We start from the raw sequence: 27789 nt of genomic DNA on the forward strand, positions 1-27789 counted from the left end.
AGCCATTTTCCTCTGAGTTTCTTGTCGGTATGGAACATCAGGGTTAACCCACTGCAGTTAAGTTATCCTGGATGGTTACAGCAGAGGGTTATGTATTCCACTTTAAGCTGTATCATCCCTGTCTGACAACCGTCCCTGTAGCAAGTCAAGTGGACAGCACTTGATAGGATGTAAAGAAGCTATAGTTTTCATTAAGAGCTTAATTTGGATCCAGCTGTCCCAGAGATTGTGTATGTATGATTAAGCTATCCTAATCAGGTCTGGTTTTACTGTACTGGAAGACTGAAGGCTATTAATAATAATACCTACCTTTTCCTCTTCTTCCATTAATGCAACTAGACAGCATGCAGTAGAAGATTCCCTATCAAATATAAAGAAGGATGAGGACAAATGATGCAGGACAGACCAATATGATTAGTCTGTACCAGAATTAGGACCAAATAGCCTCTCTTCATAAAAATTTACAGATTTGGGCCTGTTCTTAAAGAAAATAATGAGGAACATGCTGACAGTAGCATCAGCCATGAAGATCTGGCACCCTGGCCCGACGGATTTCCACACCTCTCATCTCACTCGATTACCATTCTCCCTTTCCACTCCAAGATCCTGACACAGCTCAGGTTAACCTGCTGAGGCTGGAGTGGGAAGTTCCGGAAATAGAGGACAACTGTGGTGATGCCCCACAGCCTGGTTTTTACCCCCTAACCACATCCAGCATTCAAAGGAGCCCTGTAGGAAAACACAGTGCCCTAGCCCTCATGATGTAGCACCACAGCCATGCATATGTGATGTGTGCCCACTGCTCTTGTCAGGTGGTGTTACCCACTGGGTTCCATCTGTTCTGGACTGGGAGAGGGGACTGCCTACAAGCGAGAGCCCTACAGAAATGAGGGGGTTTCTGAATAGATCCATGTTTCTTCTTTGAGCTGGTCCACTTCAATCAACTCCAGGGTGAAAACTCCCAGTACAGCACTCCTCCTGGCCTCCATTCTCCTTCCCATTCTCAAAAGCAATGACTTGGAAGGTAGAAAAGGCAGGAAGTTGCTCTGTTATTTCTCCAAATCTTTGCTCTGTCCTAGCAGCCATGAGATTTTTCCTAACCTCTTTTCCTTTACCAATAAGCCTAGAACCTGTTTTTCTGCCACTCTACTCTGATAAAAATCTCACCATCCTACTTTCTAATCAGTATTGGTGCATTAGCTATCAGGGTGGGATCTCCCTGTAGCTACTCCCAGCTCTTGCTGAGTTCGTATGGTCATCTAAGAGCAGACTACCTCATGCCTGAAGTTATCACTGATCTCAACTTTGTAAAAGCCGCTGCTTTGCACAGAGCTATGGTATCTCCCAGTCCCAGTGATGGTATCTTGTCTCACCTGAAGCAAGTTCACTGCTTCCACTGTGTTCTTGCTGCATAGGAGATGCTGTTTAGTGCAAAGTAAGTCTTGTTTCTGAGCAAGGCAGCAGTCTCCAGTTCACCAAGTCAGAACCATATGCCCACTAAAACCAAACTATAGGCATTCATGATAAAAAGAAAAGGTCCCAATAAAGCACCTCTGTTCAGGACAGACCTCAGGTGAGAGAACAGGTCAGAAGGTCAGAGAAAAGTCAGAGGTGAAGCTTATTTGCTAATCTGGGGCATGCATTGTCTGCTCAGCGCTTACAGCCCACTGCCAGAACCACAACAGAAATGAACAGTAAACGTTCAGGAGCACTGGCTGCCCTGGAAAAGAGACCAAGTTACAGTTGCAGAAAAAAAAAATCATCCAGGGTTAATATGCAATGGTATGAATCAAAGTGTGTAGAGTAATTGGAGAGTAACTGGCAAAGCAGGAGCCAGGCTCTCCTTGAGACAGCAACTGGGCAATAAAAGTTTTGCTATAGAGTTTAGCAAAGCTAAGCATTGAGCCCAGTGCTCATCTGTAGTAAGAGTGGGTGGTCTCCAGACCCGCATGCAACAACAAGACTGTTTATGTATTTCTTGACACCAGGTTTTACCTTATTAGGCACACAAGGAGAGAATGCAAGAATCTCCATCTCCATCTGAGAACAGCTGGAGTCACTTAACAGCCTTTAAAAACATATTTTATAGGCATCCTGCTACGTTAATAAGAGTGATTGAAAGTTTTTGCTGATTTTAAAAGATTTATAGCATGATGACAAGAAACTGGAGACACTAAGAGTCAGTCCTTAAATGATAGATTTAAATCATAAAGCTTAGTTTATTTGTTAGCCATAGAAATAATTCATGGATAACATCGTAGGACAATTCCTTGACAATTTATGCCTAATGTCAATGTGTTTCGAAGTTTTTTGCTGACTTGTGGACTGCAAAGGGACATTCACAGTGCTACAATGGAATAATCTATTGGCTCAGACCTTCCTATTTTTTGTTAGTTTTTTTTTTTTTTTTTTTTTTTTTTTTTTATGTCCTAGGAAAAGAGTTGGACCATGTAAGAAAGAAGACCAAACTGGCTGAGGGGAAATCACAACTGACTAAATAGCAAAGCGATATGTGAGGAAGAAGGGATTCTGTAGGGACTGGCTCAGGAGAATATTGACCATCAGCCTGAGAGAATGTAATACAATTATAATAGAAATGTTTCCTGTTTGGATAGAGCTTTTGGTGAATAACTCAGAACTAAAAGGGGCCTGGACAAAAGCACACAGCAGAGAGGATTCTCTTATAACAGAGGAATTTGCAAGAAATTGTTTTTTCCCCCCAAATTTGGGAAATATATTAATAACTTGAATCACTCAATTGGGGAAAACATTGTATATTTAAACTGTCAGGACTTTTTGTAGAATTTTTGTTTGTTTATTTGATACAGAAATTGATCATTTACTTGTAAATACCCCTCAGAGAACAGTTAGTAGCACTAACTAGTTCACATATTCAACACTCTACCCACTATATCTCATGCCCAATACATGCCCAGTAATTCATCAATTACTTCTCAGTAGGATTGACAATTTTCCCCATGAAAAGTGTGGTGCTGGTTGCTTTATCAGAAATCAGCATAATGAAGGGCCTGTTGAATTTGATGGTAACAGAAGGATGCAAAACTTTTCTAATAATTATGGCTGTGGCTCCTGCAGCCTCAGTCCCAGCTTCATCTACTTCCAGCAGGGCCTTGTGAATTGCCTGCAGGGAAAAAAGCAAAAATTATGGTGTATATATGAGACATCAAGTAGGAAGGAAAAATAAACTCCCTTCTTAAGGAATATTTAATAGAAGAAAGAAGTGATAAAATCCAGTGGACCCAGTTGTATAGTAAATCTCCAACAGCCTGCCACAGGAGTGTCTTCCATGCCAGGACTAAGCTGAGGACTCCACAAATAGATACAGCCTCACCAGCGTTGAGTAGAAGGGGACAATAGCAGTTTGTGCACTAGTTAATTTCTTTTCTTAGATGACTTGGACTTCCACTTACATCACTTTCTCTATTGTTCAAAGATTAATGAAACACTGCTATGTCAATGTTAATTTAGGGGCAGTATTTGGACATCTTTGACATATTAAAAAGCAGTTTTAGTGAAATTCTGGTGAAATTCTGCCACTGAAAAATGGAAGTTTCCAGGAAACTTTGAGAATATTAAAAATGAGGTACCAATCAACAAAATATCATGACGTATCTTTCACTTATGGTTTACTTGACACAACTGCATGTAAACAGTTGTATTCCAGTGCCAAGAAATCATAGCAATCCTTGTCCCCCTTTCCCATGTACTTAATATCCAGCCTTTTAATAGTGATATTAATGTAATTCAAAGGTGAACTCTGTAAAAAAAGCACAACTACTAAGCAAGCCCATGGATATCAGTGAGTTGTTTTGCTTATAACTTTAGTAGGACAAGGATAGAAAACAAGTCTTTAAAAATCCCGGATATAATTGCTCACAAGTACCAACAAACTCCACTAGCATCATCTCTCACTAGTAACTTACTTTTGAAACATAGAGACCATGGTTGCCAGTAATTCCAGACAGATCAGCATTACCAGAGAATACATCAGTAATGCCCATTTCCTTCAACAGTTCATCAGCCTTGTAAGAGCCACTGATAGAAATCCTTGGTAAATGCAAATTTACTCTTCTGTTGAACAGAGAAAACGAAACAGTAGTGAAGCATGGCAATCTTATTTCAGCCAGCAGGCTGAATAGTACGTAATGCAGTGACACTTGAAAGTATTATTTTGATTTCTAATGTGTTTGATGGTGGCATTTGTACTCTCTGAGCAATCTGGGCATCCAGAGAGAGATGCATCATTTTCTTGTACCTAGATTCTGTCTTTGATTTTAGTTACTCTTGAAAAAAGGCTGATTTCTTCATTGCTGCTGCTTTATTCCAGTGCCAGGACACACATACCTAGCAGATGTTTGTGAGAACAGCAGGTTGCAGAGACTGTAAGCAAATGGACTGAGCACAAAGATTGGAGTGGAAAAGCCAGAAGGGAAAAGAGGGACAAAATCCAAGACACAGCAAAGAAAATGAACTACATTAGCAGCATGAAAGAAGAGATATGGTAGCCAAAAGGCAGACAGGCAAGTCCTGAGATAGCTGTTGAACTGCTATGTCCACTTCTGTCAAGTCAGAGAGTCTGTAGTGGCAAATCATTTATGCTCTAGTCTGATTCAACTTGGGAATCATTTAAAGCCCTGCTTGATAAAAGCATTGTACTAAATCCAGCAGGAGATCTAAAATGAATGCTTTCTCTCAAAAATAACATTATTTTCTAAAGTACAATAATCAATCTACCAAGAGTTACCTGGTTTCAAGTCTGTTATCCCACTTACAAATAGTTTCTTTTGAAAGAGCATCTTCCACTTGTTTCATTTTTCCTTCATCAGGCAGAATGAGCAACGCTCGTGCAGTGCCTTGGTAAGGCAGCTCTACCACCTCGCAAGAGAGATCCTGGTCATAGTAACTGTTGTAGGTAGTTTCACATCGCATCATGTTGACACTAACAGATGCATTTCCGTTCACAAAGAAATCATCCTCATAGGTATACTGAAGAGCAAAAGGTTTTTCCCAGGCAGCTAATGGGGGAAAAGAGAAGATAAGACGTTGCATTTGAACATGCAAGGATCATAAAAATGGCTGATATTAATCAGGTCAACTTGAATGTTAGGGTGTTGAAGAGAATTTTAATTCACAGGCTTATACACGTAACTACAGGATCTCATTACGCCTTTTCTGACTTTCAAATCCCCCTGTTGGGCCATGTCAGATACAAGCTGACTGCACTCAATCTGGTTAGGAATTCATCAATAGAATAATGAACCTTAAATTCAAGCAGGGCATCAGAAGCAAAGGCCCTCAAAATGCTAGGTCACGAATTTTCAGACAGGGTATCTCATAGGTCTGCCATAATACTGGGGACTCTTTGATAGAGTATGGCTGTCACTCAGTCCCCTAAGGGTCTGACTGCCACATATACTCAGTATGGAGATCTTAGAAACATCCTTGGTTATGACACCCAGACTACAGAGACCACTTGCAGCAGATCTGTGGCTGTGAGCTAGCCCACTGCAGGGGGACTACACTGTTCGCAGCTTTCAGGAAAATTGGACAAACATCAATCAACCAATATTTCTCTATAATCAGACACCCTGATCTCTGTCACTATTTAGCCAGGCCTAATACTTACCTTGAAGGTGCTGCATAATTTAGCTCTTTCCCATATAGTCACTCTGTTAATAAATCACGAGTTCTTTACATCTTCTTTTTTTTTGCATCAAAATTATCCATTGTAATATTATGGTCAATTTCTTACCTTTAAAATAAATGTAGTTAATAAGAACCATTATAGTATTGCCATCAAGATGATCAATTAATTCAGGAATTTTCCCCTTGGTTTTCTCCTTTACATAATTATTGATTTGCCTCTTGGCTTCTTCTTCCTTATGGAAATTGCAAGAAAAAAAATCTGCATCATAGTACTGTTCGGTATTTTTTAAAAATGCCTCCTGTGGTTCAAGCCCAATAGCTGTAAAAAGGGCATTTCCTATATTTAATGTGATGTTAACATCAGTACAATTCAGTACTGCTAAAACTTTATGAAAACTTTCATGTATATGTTCTACATGAGCCTCAGCAACACTGCCAAAGCCCAGTCCTTCCAAAATCTGAGACAGAGTGGTTGACTTAGCACCAAGAGACAGCATTGCAAAGGCAGTGGAGATGCTCATGGGAGAAAAGAAAACATTTTTGTCAGCTTCTTTTGCTATAATCTGCTTGTAAAATCTAAATACAAAATCTGCATAGTTAGAGCCTCGTTTGTGACAGTCATGCTTTAATAAATTTTCTACTCCATCATGCAGATTCGTATTATTGACTTCATGGCAAACGTCTCCATGGTGGCAGTGGGTTACAGCACAAAGACTGGCAAGGAACAAACACAGGCACAGGAGATGCTTCATCTTCTTTTCAAATTATTCTGTCACAAAATAAACAGTCATTAGATGAGCAGAAGGTAATGATGACCTTTGTAGTAAGTAATAATAAATAGTTTGTTATCATAAATATACAAAGCAACTATAAAGAGCTAATATACATACAGTTTTTAAATTGACTGTATACACAATTTCAAGTGACATTAATAAATTCAACACAATTATTAATTAAAATGTCAGCTGTAATAAAACCACAATTCTCCATTGTAACTACTTAGAAAAGACTATTCTTTGTTGGCTGTGAAAGTATAGAGCCAAAGAGCATATTAAACTCTATTAATAGTGATACTATCTTCCCTGTATCATTGTCTCCTATAGAGTACAGCTAAACAAGCAAGCTACCATGAGGTAAGACAGGGTGTGGGTTTCAGAGACATCAACTGCTCTGCGGTACCTGCCCATATGCACTGTGGTAAATGGGAGGTAACTCAAGGCAGCTCACTTTTCTCTGAAAGTGGGATAAACTCCTGCACGTTCACTGGGGTAGACAACTATTAGGGACTCTCTGGTACACCTTAAACGCACATCCTTGTTTACCTCATGGCTATTTATTTGTGTGGCCAGTCACTGGCCACAACTGATAACTTAGGGATGAAAGGCATTTACATAAACTTCAGGCAAAGTTCAAGGCATAAGCCTGGAGCAGGCCGTAGCATGTCAGCAATGTACCCAAAGGTGGGCATAAAGGCATGGGGGAAGTGGCAAGTTTATAGCTGGTGACGAGGGGCATGTTTGAAACACAGGGACACCCCATTTGGGGACTGCAGCAGGTGTTTGTGACTGGTTAAATGGTGCCATGCCCCTCACCATCCGTTAACCCGGTAACACGGCTACGGCCACGTGGGATGTGGGGGTCCCTCTAGTGTGGAGGAAGGACCATTTCCAGCACAGGCCCTAGCTCATGTGTCCGTATGCCATATTCTGGCTGTCCAGGCAGAAAATGATAGACTCCTTATCTGCAGGGAATATGGTCTACGTATGTAGACAAATTCCACAAAATGGCGTATCAGTGCAATCTAGAGCTTCCATAGGTTCCCAAATGTGTATTCTGTTATAAATAGCTTACAACAAATGGGAGAACAACCCTGGAGACAACTGGCCCTTGCTGGTAGTGCATGCAATGTGCCACATTAGCTGGATCCAAGAAGAAAAGAGGAACACAGTTCCCATTTGAATACTCTAGAGTACTCCAGTTGAAGATGATGGGTTTCTTCACTATGCTCTTTCGCTTAATGCTGGCACGAGATGCTTCACACAAGCCTCCTGCACTTCATAGGAGCTGGAACAAGTCTCTAGTTTACTGAACTCAGTTCCCTGCTATTTTGAGGACACACAGCATGTAAAAGCTCTTTCAAAACTTAACAAGCTATCTATTAAAATAAGCTTTTTGCCATCAACACCTTCTACATGAAAATTTTTCTAGAACTTTACCACTTTTATGTTTACTTCTTCTTCCAGTTTCCAGTCGTGTGCATTTATAGCCTGTTTGAACTCATTCCTTCTCTTCCTGGAGTGTATTTCTCCAGGTCATTCAGAGCAAGCACAAGTATCATCCCACAACTTTTCTCTGGATAAGATGAAGTTCTTATTCATTCCTAGATGTGAGAGACCATTGTGTCTGCTCTATAAACAAGATCTAGGTAGAGTTTCTGAAGGCAGTCCAAGTTCTAGTATTCTTGGTGATTAACCAACTGCTTTATTTCTTTACTGATACGGTAATCTTTCTTGTTCGTATAGTCGACATATATACTAGCTACATACTGAGTATGCCTGCCTGAGTCCAGGTAGTGATCACTGCAATGACCTGCAGGGAGAGGGAGAGATGCTAAATTTTAATCTCCTTAAACAAAAAGATGGAGAATGGCCCTGGATGGGAATACGAATCAGCTGCTTGCATCTATTCTAAGTAGAAGTCTCCCCCTTCTTCCCAGGAAAAAAGTCCTTACGTAATGCGGTAAATCAAGCAACTACATATACAAAGACTGCTTCACAAGTACTTTTATAGAGTATTTTTCTCTAGCTATTTGAGATATTGCATACTTGATCAAATAATAACAGGAGGATATTTATCTGTCTGAGACACACCCTCATCCGTGATCACTTCCTATATCCAAGCAGAGCTTAATCTAAATTTCAAAGAATTTTTGAAGTACAGAATATGATTTGCCTATAGCTAGTTCATGTTAGGCATGGCTCAGAACTTCACTTAATTTCTCCTAGTAATAGACCAGTTCAAATACTTCTAGACTACAGCCCTCTACTAGAAATACAAGAGAAGTACTTCTACCAGAAGCTGGAAAACACTGAAAAATTGTCATCAACTTTCCCCAACATGCTTTTTTGTCTTCAGAAATGTAAATGTATTAGTTTCAACATTTTGAAATTTGAAAATTCTAGATAGCAAAATTGTATGATTACCATGTCAAAGATGAAAAGACTGGAAAGGCTTTATTAAATATGGAGTGTGCTTTTTATATCCCAAGTGGAATTTCAGAAATTACATCTCTGTCAAACCCACATATTGATCTGTCTATGAAAACAAAAGGGGTGATTACATGCAGAAATTGTGGCCTTCCATCCTTCCCCTGCACTCACCACAATCCTAATTAAAAACCTTGGCCTTGGCAGTGGTTCTATTGTTATTTTATATACTAAGTCACCAGGAAAGTTTATAATTTGGACTTTATGGCCAGTCACTAGGGGGATTATGCTAATTCCGAGTCACAGTAAAGGCTGTATCCAACCTGAAAGGTGATTTCATCAACATTCAGCTTTACTAACTGCTTAAGAAATCACTGCAACTTTAAAGGCTATTTTATTCTAATTTCAGGCTAAGAATACTTCCCCTAGAACTGCAGGTTCTGTTGGTCCCTTGGATATTTGTTTATTTACTATTTCATGGCAACAGCTGCAAAGAACAAAGTCACAAATATGCGAATAATATAAATCGAACATGAAAAATCCTCAGACTACAGAAACCATCAGGCTCAAGTCTCTATGAAAAAATGAATGCACTACTTACAAAACCAGAAGTATCCTGCTGTGCTCAATTGATCAAGCTGTTCTCCACACTGTCACTTATATTGCTAAATCATCTTCTGCTTAGTTTCCACTGTTAAACATTAAACAGTATAGATAAAACTTGGAGCCACAAAAAAAAAGGGAAAAAAAAGAAAAAGAAAAAAAGAGGAAACAGAGCAAATATTGATGAAACAGGGTTTCCAAGGTCACAGTTCAACCAGTGGAGCTAACAACCATGTGCCATTTGAATAGTAGCTGTGACTTTCTGTCTGTTGCCTCTGACCTCCTTAGGTCTTAGCATAAACACTGCGCAACCAGGACCCTACTGGAAACCAGGAGTGTCGGGAACCACTAGAAACAGACGCTGACACTTGATGATGAAAGTCAGACTTACTGTGCTGACCTGAAGCATACAGAGAGCTGGCAGCTGTACAAAGTGGAAGCTCATCTCTCTTCCAAATTCCAGACCAGAGCCACGTCTTCCTCCTGATCTTCAACCTGAATACAAGCTCCAAGTTATAGCCTGTACCTTTTCAGTTTGATAGCAAGACCATGCCATTGAGAGAATATATGGTAGCTATGCTTCCTTCAGGATTTCCTACTATATGTCTTAGTAAGGCAGCAGATGTAGACCCCTCATATGTCTGTTCCACATGCACCTGAGTTACTGCTGCAGGTAGGTGGCAGGAACAGAGGCAGCAAGCTGTTCTCATTACTCCCACACATGCAGTGATGTGCACACTTTTTCTTTTTCTTCTGGCCCATTTCCCTACAATCTGAAATGGTTAGAGTGAAAAAAAATACTGCTTGTTCCTATTAACTTTTCCCAGTAGGAACAAAATGCTAGAGGATTATGCTGATCATCCAGTTAGCAACTAAGAGTACAGCTGAGTAGTGACATCACATCTGTTTCCCCAGTTGTGACCACTCTTTTGGTCATATACTTGTCCACCTGTATGAGTAATTTTGTCATACAAACATACATCAACAGAGAGAGAACATAGATAAACCTTGTCTTGACATTCTAACTCTTTGCTTTCCTCTCTCCATGTTTTTCCCCTTTCCTTTAAAGTTGTTCCTTCCAATTTTAGCTGCAAAATGTCATAAAAACAGTACAGAGATTATTTTATGGATCAAATCTAAGTGAGTAAAAGGTCACGGTGGTCGAGGACAAGCTGTGTTACAAAATGGTTATACGTCTCTTATTTGCTTTTTCATTGGCCAGGCCTTGTTTTGTTTTTAACAACATTAAGCTACACTTTAACAAGGAATTTCCCTGGCATTTCATTATATTTGCAGCAATAAGTTGATATGCCAATTTTTGTTTAAACTGAACTGATGAGCACCTGCACATGTGCCAGGTATACCATGCATTGCCATGAGCCAACTAGAGTCCCACCTTTTTCACTGACCGTAATTTTCAACCCTAAAACCACACTATGACATTGTATTAACCAGATTCATACTGATCATTCATTTAGTGACCAGATTCTGCTTCTCTATTAATTGGTTTTAATAGGAATAAAAGTCCAGAATATTAAATAACCAAATGGTTTGTTACTTCTGACAATTAAGACCACACTCAACCAGTGACAAAGTCTATATTACTCAAGTCTAAGTTACTGCTGCATTTCTGGCTTGAACTATACTTCATGGAGATCAGTATCTATTCCATTTCCCAACTTATACTTGACTTCTTTATAAGAAATAGACCCACAGAGTATTTCACGCATTTACCAAGATCTTCTGAATAACTTCCTGCCTGTTTCTTTATTTTGAGCAAATCATTCCAAACAGTCAGCAGGTTTAAAGACATCCTAATTAACCGACGGCTCATATAAATGCTTATTGGACGACAACAGAATCACGCATCTTGTCCAGTGTTGTTCTACACCTAATACCAGAAAATTAGAGTTTTGGTGCCAATCTAGCAACAATAAAACTATTCTGGGATTATGGCTCACAGACATACAAGTTACTTTAAATATCAAAAATTCTTTATCCTTATGGATTAAGCAGTAAAAAGATTTCTAAGTATGAAGTACTGAGATCACAAGTATATTGGCACAGCAGCAACATGAGGGAAACGAGTGAGGAATAAGGAAGGAAAATGGGCTTCCTCTCCCCCTCCCAGGTAGTTTCTAGTCATATTAATAAATTTTGGGAAGGATCTCACAGTAAGGATCACAGCAGGGAGAACTGTTAAGACTAAACATCCACATCTGTTTGGTGAACTATGCTTCTTCGAGCCTGGATGAGATGTATGAAGAAAAAAGGCCTTATTTGCACTCAATGACTGATACATACTCCTTGAGCCTCCTTCCTTGAGAATCTCTCCATTGTGCTGCCAGGAAGGCAAAATTCCTTATTTTAGAAAGAGAATATGAAACAGAGATGAGATACAGTATGTATGATGAGAACACTCACTGGGAGACAGCAGTTCTGCTCCCAGAGCTACTCTTTGTTTGAATTACTGTCACTAATAACATGCATGAACTGCGTAGGGAGCAGGGATGAGAATTTATAAAACTGTTTTTTACTGATGGCAATGATCAGCAACACTAATCATCAATTTTCAGTTGCAAGAACAATTACAAGTTACCAAGTAAATGTAGCATGTGCCTTATGTGTATGGTGTAGCAACAAAAATGACTAAGCCATCTACTGCTGTTTCAGAAGAGTACAGGTTGCCAGATATAGGACAGGACTTACAGCAGACCTCAGTCCTTCTGAAGAAGCAGCAGAAGAGTAGGTAGGATCATCTAACATTAGAAAACTTTATTTAGCCCTTCAGGTGACTCCCAAAATCTTTCAGAGAGGACCTGTTTCTCACTATTTCTGTGTGTAAAGTTTGCACCATGGAGCTTCATTTCAGGCCTGAGTGTTTCTGTAATACAAATGTTAGTAACAAAGCAATCTGAGATTTTTGTATGGAGGTAACTTCCAAGAGTGAGTTCTGTGTAAGAGTAGTAAAAATACTGTTTCCTCTTTCTTTTATCAATCAAAAAATAGCTGATGAAATAACCATGTTTCAGTCTTACTGAATAAAGATCTCCAAGAACCTTTTCCATTGTCCAGATAATTTTCAGTATTGAATGGCTTCAGGATGGGATGGACAGCCTCATAATTGAAGCAGTGGGTGAAGAATTTGAGAGACATTGCTAGCTCTGTTGAGTAGTTCAGCTCTGACTTTAGGAACATTACTAATACTCTCTCTTGGGCTTCAGTTTTCTCATCTGTAAGATAAAAATAACTTGTTTACCTTGCTCTTTTGTACAAAATGAAATATATTGTGAAAATATGAAGTTACTTTCAATGACTTTGAGCCATTTAACTTCTTTATTAAATTCAGTGAAGACAGCACTGATTTTTATCAGTTTAATACCATGGCCCCTCCCTTGGTGTCTGTGATGCATAGTTTGAAAAACTGTACTCTGTAGGATGCACCTATACACAGCTTCAAAGAGTGAATTTGGAAAAGTTCCTCAGTTGCAAGCTTACATAGGAAGTCCTCAAAACTTTACAGAAAGGGTCTTCTTTCCTGAGGTACTTAATAGTTGCATTCAAGAGGTGCTAGCTACCTATACATTTGGCAGTGCGGCATGGGAGGAGATCATCAATCACACATAAATTGCCAGTATTAATCATTTTCATGCATCACATGACACTATCTGAGCCAGTCCTTTCATTTTAACTTCTTTTACAACTAAAAAATACAAATATTTGTTGCCAGTACCTCCAGTGTAAGAATCTTGTCTGAGGAAACAGAGATGGATATGATTGTTGTGTTCACTTTCTCACTTGCAGGTTGACTGAAAGATCCTGCCAGCTGGGATTATCTCATCTGAACCTATACTTTTACTGCCAGTTCTGTGTAGGCATTATGTTTTTAAAATCATACTAGTTATCGCTGGTTAGGCCCCTGAATCCCGCTCTGGCTGTTTAAACAAAGAAAGGAAGGACTGTTACCATCATCTACAGCTATAAAGCAAAGAGAAAAGCTAGATTTAAACAAAGTGAGCCTCTGACTGAGCTGGGAAGGGAAGCAGAAACTCTCAAGCCCCAGCCCAGTGCTGTAACCACTGGCCCATCCTTCTTTCCTAATAATGTTCTTGCATTAAAGAAAGAAATAAATTAATCAATTAATTATGGGGTTTAAGCAGTAGTACAGTACTTAAAATTGTAATAATGTGTGTCTATACAACATGAAAATATAGTTAACAAGAACCATCCCAATGAGTAATTCAAGATTTAAGCAACCTGCATACATTTGAAAGCCTTCATTACAAAGTTTCTTTTCACCTTTCCATTTGGTCCACGGTTAGTTGTTTGTCGGGACTATCTCATCTGAACTGCTTCCTTTACCTTCTTTGTACTGCTGAGTGATGAGACAGTGCCAACATTTAACCACGCAGCTGATCAAGCAAGGCTAATCAAAGTAGTTTCAAATAATAATGATGGCATTACTCCGTGACTCAGAAGCTCAGTTGCCCAAGAATACTACGGATTTTGACTAAAGCTCAAAGAAAGGTCCCAGAAAGTGGTCTCATAAGACATGGAGGCAATTTCCATAATTACTCCCTGACTGCCTCTCCATTCTTACAGAACAGCTTTGCTGAAAATGTGGGTGCAAACACAGCAGTCCACCAAGTGACACAGACAGAAAGGAAGCAGGTTTCAATTTTAGTTTGAATAGATACAATATGCATTAGGTTTTATCCTGACCACTACTTTTGACTATTTAGGAAGAATATTTAGGCCAACATTGAGTGGCTTTTAAAAATTCTATTCTAAATCTACACACGAACAAGTAAAAAGAGCAATTTTTCCAGGTAATGAACCATCACACAAGTATCTCAAACTAGTTAATTTCAACAGAAATCAGCTTGAATTGTGACTATTTCAGTTTAGATCAAAACTTCAAAACTTGCCTACACTGAGCTAGCCAGTACTATGCCTGGTGTTGACTTCCATATATTAATACCTGTTATTTCTTTTCTTTGCCTTCCCTCACATCACCCACAGTCACATCCCCTCTCATGGAGATGGCCACTCTCATCCCCTCAGCACACCATGCCTCTACTCATCACCACCCTCTAGTCAGCTTGGAGAATAGTAACTGTAGAGTCTGTTGACTCTGTTACTCCATGGGGGAAAAGCAGTCCCCTTAGAAGTCAAAGGAAGGGAATGATGATAAAGCCAGACTGTAGCAAAAGCCAACTTTAGGGGGCCAATAAAAGCCACGCAGGTTTTTATTTTCCTTTGAGCTGATTTTCACAGAATACCTAAGCGTTTTCTTCCATAGAGTAGAACAGCAATACATATGGTATAGGGTCAGCAAGAATGAGTCCTAGCCTTGAAGATGCCTACTGAACGTGAGACTCTGCAGAAAGGTAAATCAGGTCACAAAAGCTTCCAGGTGACAACGTCCTGCTCTCAGGTTCATTGATCAACCAGTGAGAGTTTCCCCCCCCCCCCCCCCCCGATGATGCAACACTCTTAAATTAATGCCTTTGGTAGAGCTTAGGAGGGTGGAGATTATGAAAACCAGTTTGAACTGGTCTCCAGCCTTTGTGAATGCTCCAGCTTTCCTGCTAATGATGATTGAATTAATCTCTTAACAAACACATTTGTTTTTCTAATTCGCCTCCACACTCTTAATTACTATAACTTCAAACCCAACACCCAAATATTACAGCACAGATGACATTTAACATCTCTTACTCTTCTAACATCTCTGAAATATTTAGATACAGCCTTCCTGAGGTAATCTGTGAAGCACAACGACTAGGATCTCCTCACCAGAAGTAGAACCCTACAAGCCAGAACAAAGTCTAAATGGATTCGCTGTCCCATCTTTGTCTTAAAGGTGGTAAAATTTTACAGGCATGGTCTGAACACACTTTCCTGTATAGTTTACCATAAAATCAGTTATATCTACTAGTGTGCCATGGGCACTCAGTGCAGAGCTGCAGCTAGCAAGTGCAACAACATGTTTAGCTGGGAGTTCCACTCTTTACTACTGCTTTTATGTTAGCAGGCTTGTAAGTGAGCTGCAACTTCAGGGTCTGGAAATGACTCACTTAATACAAACTACCTGACAAATGCTCATAAATCTTTTCCCATAAACCTGAGAGACTTTCAAGATTATGCAAGTATACAAACAGATTCTTAGGTGTCTCTGTAGTACTTTAAAGTTCCCTTAACAATCCTTTCTCAGAAAAGCTTCTCAGAAGTTATGAGGGAGCAATTTCTATTTAAGAAAGGACAGTCAGAAAAAATCTAAACATTTGCAAGGATGTATTGGCTTTGTCAGCATTTTCAAACAGAAATGATCAAAATATTTCACACTGACTTTTGTTTTACAAGTGATAAACTTGATTTTTTTCTACCACTTTTCTATAACATGGAGGAAAAAAAAATCAAAATAATTTTCAGGGAAATTATTAAGATTGTAACTTTTTGTCTGAACTTTGGATACATCACTATTCTGGAACTTCTTTCCTCATATGCTTTGATTTGCATTTATTGACAATAAATTTCTATGTTATCTGTCATTTGATCAGCAATTCACTCAGTACAGTCACACAGTTCACTTTAAAACCTATGAACAAGATAGGATCATCAGCAAAATATGTCACCTCAAAATTCATTAAGTTTCCACATGATTTCTGAATCCTCTGAGTAATATATGCCTAAGCTTATAGCTCATTAATCATGCAAGTGGGTTCTCTCTTTTCCTAGCTTTTTTTTTTTTTTTTTTTTTTTAATCCTTGGTATAGGAAACTTTTTTTCTAAACTGTGTACCATGTATAAGTCTGACTCCTACAATCACTGACATATCAACTTTTTCAAAACTTCTTCAACAAAGCCACATTAGCTTTTCCTCACTTTTGTCAGATTTATCTATTGTCTACAAATTCTATAGTTTCCAGAATATAAAAGTTGAACTAACTGGTCTGCAATTCTCTACATGCTCACTGGTATCCCTTTTTTAAAAAAAAAAAAAGAAAAAAAATTGCATTGTATTTGTTAGTTCTCTTTACTCTGGTACAGAACCAGTCTAAGTGACATATCACAATAAAAAAGTTTTAACACTTTCCTTCCTGTGGTAAGAGCTCTTGCATGAATACTAAATGGTCCTGGCAACTTGTTGTGACTTGGTCTTTTGTTTTTTTGAAAAACTTTTCTACAGTTACTTCAACTTGAAATAACTCCTTAGGCTCAACCACTGCAAAGGTTACACATTATATGTGTAATGGACTGAGTTTTCCTTCTCTGGCTTTACTCATGTTGGGCACTCTTACACACTGAACACCTATTCATCCCTCATGCTCTCTGCAGGCTTCTGATATCTTTGAGAAAGAATTTGTTATTAGCTGCTTTGTTTCTCAAAGTCATCTTTGTCCTGTCTTACTATGGTTTTATACTTAGCATTATGGTGGGGCTTTTCCCCTGATTTCATCAACACTTTCATTTTGGAAGTCAACACTTGGAAGTGTTAACAGGAAGTTTGTGGTAGGAAGATTTTCTTTCCACTTCTGGTAGCTTTCTTTACTTGGCGGTGTAAACTTGCCAGCTTTTTTCTTTTCTCCTGTTTCATTTTAGGTCCTTTTGTTTGGATTTTCCTTAGGAAAGTAATTTGCAAATAAATCTCCAGAGCCAAAATGTTAAGATCTGATTATATCAGAACACTGTTTGTGACCTAACAAAATGCTGCAGTCCCTCTAGATCAATTAAATTTACAAAGCCCTGTAAAAACCATTAAGAAACCTACCCTCTGTCAAAGTTTGCTGTGGAATGAACCAGTGATGTAGTCAAAAAGAAATAAAAGCAAGTTGAGTGTATTATCTATTATAATTTGGGTAATAAGTTTACTCTCTGTCTTATTGCCTAATTTGAATATCACACAGATGAGTTTATCTACTTTTACTTCTCTTGTTGTATCATGTTGATTTTATTTGGAGACGGGTTCCTACAAAAAGCTGATAACCTTTATGCACTTTTCTTATTTTCCTGTCATAATCTATTAGAAAAAGTATTATATAGATGGTGGGCTGAATACTAATTAATATAAATGTAAGAAGCAGCCAAATTCTGTTTATGGAATTAGGCAGCTAAAGAAACAGGAACCACAGCTCAAAACACAAGCTAAGACTGGTAACATAGCTATTAGAGGGTGTCAAGAGAGAAGAGGATTGATGAGACACATGGAACATTTGATACAGTAGAAAACAGTATGCTGTGTATAGCCTTTGAAATAACCATGACAGCATCAAAGAAAGGCCCAAACTTCCCAATAATTTGTCCTCCTAACAGAAATAACCTGCTATGCCCTGAACAGACACTTACTGCTTAGGCCAAAGCAAGATAGAGCAGAAGGCTATCTGAAGCTTATCATTTGCATTACCATATTGATCTAGGATATGTGAGCAGTATAAGGATAACTGTTTGTTGACATCAGTGAAAAACTTACTTGAATCACTATCTTAATAATTAACTCCCAGTTACAGAAATACAATAGCAAAATTAGAAACTTTTAAATGTCATGTTTATTAATTGTCAGTTTTCTACTGTAGTACATTTGTCTGCATATTTCAAGGCCAAAGACTAGTGTTAATGCTTAATATCCATTAATACACCAACCCATTTTAGTCAGTTTACCCCTCCTGCAACCAGGTATCAGATACATACCATGAACATGAGCACAGAAATAAAATACTGATAGATTCTGTGAAACAAAAGGAGGCCAAAAAAATGACAGGAAAGTATACTTAAGAAAAAATAAATACGCATGTGCATTATGAATGTGACTTTTAGTACTGTGTACCCTAATAGCGAAGACGGATCCTAAAATATTGTGACTATGCTAACCATGAAGCGGATGAGAAACAGAGTACTAATGTTGTATTATTGGATAGTCTGGGAACAGAAGGGGTTATGCCAAGAGACACGGTATATGTCAGAGATGGGGTATAAGGTGTTACAAGTAGGGTTCTTGATCCCACAAAAATACTACATTGGTGCTTACTACTGCCAGTGATCTCCTGGGGCCAGGTACTTTGTGCCATGTACAGGCACTGGCACAAAGGGGAGATAGTTGATGTTCCCTGCTGCTTGGGGGCTTCTAGAAGCTGGTTCATATGCAGGCATATGCTAGAAGTAACCCTCCAGCTGCTCTAAGTTGTATATCTGATTCAGAGGCCTGTTTCGGAGAGCTGAACTGTAGAGATCTCATCTGCCTCTTCTTTTCTTAGGTCCAGTTCCAACATGTCTGCCCTGCAAAGCATTTGGGCTGTATGCCCTTGCAGAAACAGCAGAGAGGACAGTATATTTCTTCAGGGAAAAAAAAAAAAAAAAAAAAAAAAAAAAAAAAAGCGCTTTCTTTATGACCCCTTTGCAGCAGCCTAGCTGGTGGGACAGCTGAAAGGTAAGGATGTATCAGACTCACTGGACAAAATGGTACTATGCAAGACAGTAAGCATTATGTATGTTAAGAACTATGCTAGATTTGAACTTCATGTTGGTAGGAAAATGGGCGCAAGTAGCACAGTGCCGTAACTTGTACAAGTTTGTCAGTCAACGCAAAAATAGGTGAGAAGACAGCCAAGAGGGAAGAAACAGGCTTACAAAATCCTCTCCACCTACATGCTCCCCATCTTCCCTGCTAGAAGATGCATCTATGCTCTCAGTATTACACAGGTCTATTTTGTCCCAGATTTAATGACAGTTTTGCCTGAATGCAACCTTCTTTAAAAAAAACAAAAAACAAAAACAAAAGCAAACAAGGCCCAAACAAACATGCAGCTCTGGCAACTTAAACTGATGAAGAGTCTCATCTGAAAAAAAATAATGAATAACACAGGTTAAGAGGTAGGGAGCCCTCTGTAGCCATGCTATGCTCATTAGGTCAAATATATGTTTAAAAGTGGTGATCACTGCATACCTAATGTGTACATCAACTTAATATTTTTTCAGAGGATCCACAATTTTACCCATGAATAGCACATTGTCATTCATATACATGATCATTAGGAAGGGCCTGTTGAATATAATGGTAGCAGGAACGGACATGGGCACTATTTCCATGCCCGTGGCAGCTGCAGCTTCGGTGCCAGTCTCATCCACCTTTACCACAGCCTTATGAACAGCCTGTGAAGAAACAGATATGTTACAAATCAAGGAGGTACAAAATTAGTTGCCTAAATAAGAACTTTGAGCTAAAAGTGCCTGAAGAAGTTATTGGTAAAGAAAAGCAGCAGAAGGACAGGTGTGAGTTCACTGCAAGCCTTTTTTCTTTGTGAACTTTGTAAGTTCACAAAGACAGAAAAAATGGGAAAATGAATTAGCAAGATACATGAAGCATGGCTTCCTTTGCCCTAGAGAGCAAATGCTCATCCCTGGCACAGGGGCATCTCCATGCTAGCAAAAACATTTACTTTGTTTCTTATCTTACTCCCTGTTCACACTACTGCAGATTGGCGGAGCTAGAATAAAACTTAAAAGAGACTACATTTAACTGTCTTTGACAAATTCATATAGATGAAGAAGTAACATGCAGATTAGTACAATGAATAGTCCACTGATTTTTTTTTCCATGTTCCTTAATCTCTTGAAACATATTGGGAATAGAGGAGTACTGAAAATAGAGTGTTAGAGCAGAGAAGGATATAGGTTTTAGCTTGCAAAATCAATACATTCACAGACCCTAATTCACTAAATTCCACCTGACATTATGGGGCAGTTGCTTTGCTCAGCATTAGACGATGAAATTTGTACTGCAGGGTGGCTGTGATTGTCAGAGTTCTTGAAGCATGTTATCTTGAAATATGACTTGGGTATCTTGAAGTATCTCTTACCTGTAGCTTTTGCCAAGGCCTGGCACTAATGGGATTCATTGCTCACAGGACTGAAGGCAAATATTTTTAATAATTGTCTTTTTCCTTTCTCCCAGACACCTTAAAAGCAAGTATTATTTCTGCCTCCTCCCCAAGATACAAGCCGTGATACATCCTACTGCTCTCTACTTGACAAAGACAGGCAAAGCTGGATACAAAGGGAAGCAGAAATAGGATGACTGTAACAGCACACTGCAGTCACCAGGGTGAAGAGATGCAAGAATTTGGCCATGTCTTTTTTATAAGATGACCCTACGTAGATCAAAGAGGTCTTCTATATTAAAAAAAAAATAGATCTGATGCATCTCAGGCTAACTGTGCTGTTAGCCTAAGTAATTTTGTTGAAATACACTGTATGACAGAAGCTGCCTTTACATATATAGCAAAGCCTTTTTACATGAGATTTGCATCATGAACATTTTTAAGGAAAATGATGGGAGTACCAGTTACCATAGACCCATAAAACAAAAACCAGTATGACTTACCTGGGAAATTCTGTGCTGGGGCTGTCCAGTGATCCCAGATAGGTCAGCCTTATCGGTGAATACATCCATAATGCCCATTTTATATAACACATTTTTTAGGTCATACGTCCCAGAAAGAGTGAATTTTGGAAGATACACATTTGCTGAGCTGCCAGAAAAGAAGTGCAAGAATATGGTGAATTTTTGATCAGATATCACACTATAACACAGATGTCTAAAGACAACTCAGTTTGCTTTCTCCCTCACAGCTCACACTGCTTGCAGGTTCCCTGTAGCCTACATGGGACATATATAGTGGCATTAATTTGGGGAGAAGGAAAGGAGGTTATAACAGGAAGGCTGTTGGAAGGCTGGCTGAAAGGCTAGGCCTCTAGGCTGTTCGCTCACAGACTGTAGTGAGCCAACAGGGGAATAGTGAGATTGATCCATGTTTTGATTGATCATTGAGCACAATATATCCCTAATGTACCTCCTCAAGGTTCTTCATCTGATTTTTTCAAAAGTCGGTGATGATTTTGTGCTTTTGACTTGAGGCATCTTAAACACGCCTCATTGCTGAATGATGCAGAGTATTCACCTTGTGACAAAACAATTCTTTTCTAAGCATCTCATCCCAGGCACACAAAAAATCCAAGACATTCAAATTCACTGGTCTCTTTTGAAAAAAATGTTGACCTTTGATTTTACCACATAAATCAAAACCAAAGAAAGCAAAAAGATATACTAAAGGAGCAGGACAATATGTGGCGATTATTTTACTGATGACAAAATAAAAAGCAAAAGCACATTGATAGAATCTAGTCTATCTATCTCAATAGATAATTCTTCTCCTATGTCCAATCTGATGCCTGATTTATTCAAATTTTGGGGAAAAGTGACTAGTCTGGTGCTTTCCATAAATTAAGCAAAGCTCTACATTTCTGACTCACTTCTTCCTTGCTCTCCCAGGAAGGATCTAACAATTCCTTTCTTAAGGTTAGAACTAACATTAACAATCAGAAGCAGCATGTCTTGAATTAGAGGCTAGTAATAATGCTGATAACAGGTACAGTTTCTGATGAGAAACTGAGACAACTGAGCAGGGTTCCAGTCCAGGCAGAGTGCAGAGCACTTAATGAAGCTGGTCAAAGAGTAAGTCATCCAGTGTACAACCAAGAAGGGAAGGGCCATACCTCCACCTTAGCATAGCATCTCCATGAATCTAATGCCAAGTCTGGCTGGTACCCAAAGATAAGAGTGCTAGTGGATTGATAACAGGTTGCTGATCTCTCACTTACACCTATTTTCTGATGCTGCTGATTGCTGCCTCAAGTGAGGATACAACTGTCATTGCATCATCTGTCTTGCTATTACATGAGGAGACTCATTCACAAGCCCCCACTTGCTGCCAACATGCAGGAAAGAGAAAGCAGTAGGCATAGAGCAACAATGTGACCAGGCAGGAAGCACTAGGATATACTTTCCAGAAGTGAACACTGTGTTTTTTTTCACAGTTCAATCATTGAATAGATCTCAGCTGTCTATACTGGCAATACTTTGACACTATCCCCCATTCTACAGTCATTAGTAATGAATAACACTCCTCCCAACACTGCAGCTTGTATCAACTTCAGGTTGCAGATAGAGAAACAAGGACAAAAATAGCTGGCCCAAGACCCTTTAATCAATTCATACTCTACATCAAATCCATCTCCCAATAGTAGAAAAAGGCAATCAATTGTTCTGAAAGCTAGAGTAAAAATGAAGTTTGTGTCATCAGTTTGCAGGAGAGAGAAACATCATGACAAAAAAGGGGGAGCTGCATGAGACAAGCTGAAGATCTCTGGCAGTGATGCCTTTATATATTAGAAGTTTTACATCCATTGAGGGCTTCTACATAGGATATCCCAGGTTTGGAGGACGAGGAAACATAAAACTTTCCAATTGTATTTAGCTCCTTTCTTGCTGATTTTAAAGGCAATTCGTGTTTCTTCGACACAAATACTACACAAGTATTTTAATTCAGCTTCTTATTCATCCAATATTGATTTTAGTGACCAGTCATATAGCTGCTCCTACAAGTTTCAAAACTATGAAGCTGCACTGAAAACTACACATTTTTTCTGTCAAATTTTTGTGGAAAAAGTGTTATATTGTTTTGAGAGGTTCTTACAGTCATTCAAAGTAAAGAGCATTTAACTGTTTTCTGTATTAAGATATCATTTTTGTCTTCAGTTGAGATAAAATTCAGTTGAGAACTGATCATGTAAAACACTTGTCAAACATGCCAAACATTATTGATCACTGTAACAGGCAGAAAGGAAGCAACAGCTACGAAAAAAGTGATGAAGGAAAGTGGTAGAAATTTAGTTGTAAATAGGAGAAGGTAAGAAACAGAAAAAAATGAGAAGTCTTTTAAGATAGAGAACTGGAAGACTACAGAGAGATGAAGAGAGGAAACAAAATGCAGAAACAGTAATGGTTCTAGAGTTGCCAAGGTTTTTCCTTTGTGCAGTACTGTTTGTGAAAACACAGAGGCACAAGAGAACCAAATTCTAGCTTTGGTCGGTTTGAAATCTGCTGTAGATTAAAATAAAAATAGTATCCTGATCATGACTCAAGGATCACAGACTTAAACCAATGTATCCTCTTGCCTATCATCTCAACATGTAACTGCAGAATTTTACCTTTTTGAGACTAATGTCCTCCATCTTGACACACATTCACAAGACAATTTTTTTTCCAACTTCTTCATTCTTCCCTTATCAGGCAAAACAAAAAAGGCTGAAGCACCTCCTTTGTAATCCATTTGCAACACAGTGGAAGACAGCTGTTTATCATAGCCATGCTTGAACAGGCCCATTCCAAACATCATCGGGACTTGAACCGCCTTGTTCCCATCCACAAAGAATTTGTCCTTTTTAGTGTTTTTTGGATCAAAGGGTTTTTCCCACTCAGCTTGAAATGTAAGAGACAGAGTTATAAAATATTTTTAGGACAAGAAACAATAAGGCACATTCATAGTTGATATAAATTGGTATAGCTGGATCAGCTTCAGAGATAAACCAGTTTGCAATGAGCACTTATCTTACTGCATAATCAGAACAGTTCAATAATAACACACAATAGGAAAAATATAATTTGCAAGAAAACCACCAGTTCTTACAGAAGGTCACAATATACTTTATTTAGATGAGACGATGCATATCAAAGGTTCTTATGTGCACAGAGGGATATGCATTTTTTCCTATATGACAGTAGTTTTAAAGTGCCTATAAAGCCCCAATATGATGCAACCTTTAAATGAGAGCTAAGAATTAAAAATATTCTCTCCTTTACTTGTTCCCACACCAAAACAGATTTGTGAAGGATGAGGTGAGGGATGAATCTTCTGGAGAAATAAGGAAGGGATTCAGGTTACTTGCAGAGAGGAAGTATTTAATGTGCTGCTTTAGTTGATAGCCAATAAAATCATGAAGAGCTTCTATCAGGTTGCTGAGTTAAAAAAAAAAAAAAAAAAAAAAAAAAAAAAAACCCCACAACCCTTTGTACTGTCATACTCACAACATTAAATTTCCAAAGCTTCCTCGCTTAGTCATAGCAAAATAAACTGTCTACATTGAAACTCTGAAAGATTCTTACCCTCACAGAGAGGAATTTCTAAGCCAAAGTCCAGCTAGGCACCTCATCCATTTCAGAGACTGAGCTAATTAAAAAAAAAGAGGGGAGGATTTTTTTTTTTTTTAATAAAGAGGTGTTACTCCTTAGTAAACTTTGCCTTGAAGAACAAAAATCATTTTTGACCAGCTTTACTGGGCAAAATAGCAAAGCCACAATGCTAAGTAAAATAAGTTTCATTAAAAACCATGAAACAGGATGTAATCCTTTCAACTTCCGATTTCTACTTGAACAGTGATTATTAGGCAGCTTGGTACAAATGAGCTTATCTGCTGTTACAGCCATCTATAAAACAGGCATAAACATCACTTACAAAGAGCTTGGAAAGAGTGACATGAGACTTAATTCATGCCTATATTAGTCTCTGAAGACATAAAACGCTGCCTGCTATTATTTCGAAGATAGGAAAATTTGCTAGTTTCACAATATTTCATTAATACTGACTACAATAACATAGTCCTGATATTACAGACTGATTTACTCTAAAACTTGCATAAAAAATGAGGATGACTTCTATCATCAGATATACAATAGCAAGGAGTTCTGCCTTGATATTTTAGGGGGTAAGGAGGGCAGAATGAATCACAGAAACATGAATGGCACAAATTCTGGAGCACTCAAGCAACATTTACCTAGTGTTCAACCAAGGGAAAACACCCACTGACTTCAAAAAGAGTTTTGCTTGATCAAAAACTGAGTAGGATGTCAGGATCGAGCACACAGATTAGACAGAGGCAATATTCACTAATCCTTTCCTCTTCTTTCAGAGAAACCTGTATTTCTGTGCTTTCCTCTCTCTTAGGAGGCATCCTTCTGGGGCTGGCACCTTTCTCACATGCTTTGCAGTGTTCAAGTGAGAAAATGAACCTCAGAGTGTGATACTTTGTGGGCTAGAGACAATAAAAGGCAAGTGTATTGCAGTGGAATAACATGCCCTCTGGCTAAGAACCAGGCAAATATTGCCAGATTTTTGTCCTTAGGGAAGAGCTTCTAAACTAAGCACAAAAAGGAGGAGGAAAGTCACCAGAACTCTGTAAGGAGAACTGCAAAGCAGAGAGAGTGGATGTGACTCTGAAAGCCCAGGCTGATTATAGTGGCACCTGAACCTTACAGAGCCTCTCCAGACTAAGCTCAGCCTCTAGACCAATTAATATTAACCTATTCTCAATTTCAAGATAAAAATTCATATTATTGCTATTACTACTATTCCTTAATCTTTCCATTTTCTTTAAAATTGAAAAGCTAATGCTGAATTTCCACCAGCTTTGGAGAAGCTCAGAAATCATTTCAGGTATAAGAATGAACGTTTATCTTAAAAAAAACCCCTCAGTTATCAGAATATGTGAAAATTATCTGTGGTACAACACAATATGAAGTCTTTTGGGCTCTTGTTCCTATTATGCATCAAATTTTCCCTCTTACAGTGTATCATCATACACTCTACACTCTACTGAATTTATTGTTCCTTCTCCTTAAAGCACCTTTTGGAGAAAGAAAAATCACCAGCTTTTTGTCTATTTTGAAAGAAGTGCCTGATGCCTGCTAATTAAAACACAAGGAGAGATGCAGTTGAAAAACAAAGCAAAACAAAACTCTGATTTTGAATTACTTTGAGGAGACACCTGACATTTTGGAGGGGAATGGAAGCATGCAGATTAGCAGTTAAAGAAGAAAAGCATTTCTAATAAATGCCTTCTTTGTTTCAATTAGAAAGTTTAATATTATTAATAAGATAAATTATGTAATACTGTTTTCCTGAGTGCAATTGCTTAGCTTTCAGAATACAAAGAGTGAGAAGGTTTGAAAGAAGAGGCAGTATCTGTTATTTGACTACTCTTACTTCTCTTCTCATTAGATTAGCAGTCTGCAAATCTCTAAGAAAATCTGCAGATGGTATCTAAGCAGACTGCCTGAGATAATTAAGAAAAAAAAGCTTATTGTCAATAGGAGTCTATTTGATACAGGGGGTCCATCTCTTCCCTGGGAAATATTAGGATTTGTAAATCAAAAGAAGGTTGAAAACCTATGCCTTAGACACATCAGGACTACAACCACATAAGTATTAAAAGTATAGTGAAAAAGAAGAGGATGTAAGTGTGAAGCTAAAGCTATTGTTACATATTTGTCTTTGGACACATAAACATACCCAGTAACAACAAGACTACTGCGTAAGTACAAGACTTCATTTTAGGAATGATGTTAAGTTGTACCTTAACAAGATTGTTTGAATTGAACTCTGAACTTGTTGAACTACTCCACTGAGGTGGAGATTAAATTCATTCCAATTCATTAAAATATTTAAGGAAGTGCTTAAATCACACTAGACTGTATAGGTCTAGATGCTCTACTGCATAGAGACACCTTCCTGAACATATATTTAACTTATTACTCAGCAGGAAAGAAATAAGTATATTAAAAGATATCAGGAAAATTTGCCTTAAACTTTGTTGAGCAATTATCAGCAGTTCTAATGGCTGATAATTTCCAACAGCTTTGTTTATAGCTAAGTGTGAGTAAAGATAAAAGGAAAACAAGTTACGATTCCCTCTAAGAAACTGCACTGCAAGAAAAGGTAGTGAAGCCCGGACTGACCTGGGGAAGTAATGTATGAAGTAAGATAATATGATATGTACATTTCTTACCATTAAAATAAATATAGCTAATGAGGAGAATTTCAGTAAGTGGATCAAGGTTATTTATTAGGTCTTTGATTTTTCCATTGGTTCTTTCTGCTACATATTCATTGATCTTCACCTGGGCTTGATCAGCCTGCTTGAAGTTCATAGGATAAACTTCTCCTTCATAAAAGTTTCTGAGATTATACAAAAATTGATCTTGTGGTTTCAGTCCATCAAGGACAAACAGGACATTTCCCATATTCAGCTGTAACGCTTTATTCTTCCTGTTTAGCATTTGCATGAGTTGACGAAAATCTTCATGTATGTCATTTTCAGAAATCTCAGGTGGCTTAAGGTTAAGAACCCTAAGAATCTGTGTCAGAGTGTCTGATCTAGCACCGAGAGTCAGCATTGCAAGAGCAGTGGAGATGCTCAAAGGAGAGAAGAATATATTCCCATTGTTTTCACGAGAAGAAATCTCTTTGTAGAAACAACACGCAAACTGACAAACACTCTTCCCTACAGACTGCTGTGGCATATATTGGTTTTCTTGGCCTCTTTGATTTTGGTTTCTTACACCTTGTGGATAATGCTCATAGTAATAACTTTCAGAATGAAGCCCCACAATTAAAAGACACAGGTAAAACAACAGCTTCAT

General features: G+C 38.4%; 1 protein-coding gene across 1 annotated transcript; it reads right to left on the reverse strand.

Annotated features, from left to right (window-relative positions):
* Positions 1 to 2947: 2947 nt before the first annotated feature.
* On the reverse strand, positions 2948 to 27789 carry LOC134141463 (uncharacterized). The gene is made up of 8 exons (XM_062577694.1): positions 27156 to 27789; positions 23523 to 23793; positions 20857 to 21004; positions 19444 to 19625; positions 5774 to 6381; positions 4766 to 5036; positions 3945 to 4092; positions 2948 to 3142 (listed from the first exon to the last, which is right to left on the reverse strand). Exons 1-8 carry the CDS (start codon positions 27787 to 27789, stop codon positions 2948 to 2950), a joined length of 2457 nt encoding a protein of 818 aa, XP_062433678.1.

Source organism: Rhea pennata, chromosome 5 (genome assembly GCF_028389875.1).
Source record: "Rhea pennata isolate bPtePen1 chromosome 5, bPtePen1.pri, whole genome shotgun sequence".
NCBI classification, from domain to species: domain Eukaryota; kingdom Metazoa; phylum Chordata; class Aves; order Rheiformes; family Rheidae; genus Rhea; species Rhea pennata.

What these genes read in the sequence shown, in the direction of transcription:
- LOC134141463 (XM_062577694.1), bottom strand. Translation starts at nt 27,789, where the DNA reads ATGAAGCTGTTGTTTTACCTGTGTCTTTTAATTGTGGGGCTTCATTCT. An exon ending in TAGCTATATTTATTTTAATG is followed by an intron (nt 23,794 to 27,155) that starts GTAAGAAATGTA and finishes TTACATTTCAAG; the next exon opens with CTGAGTGGGAAAAACCCTTT. An exon ending in ATGGTCTCTATGTTTCAAAA is followed by an intron (nt 3,143 to 3,944) that starts GTAAGTTACTAG and finishes TTTTCCCTGCAG; the next exon opens with GCAATTCACAAGGCCCTGCT.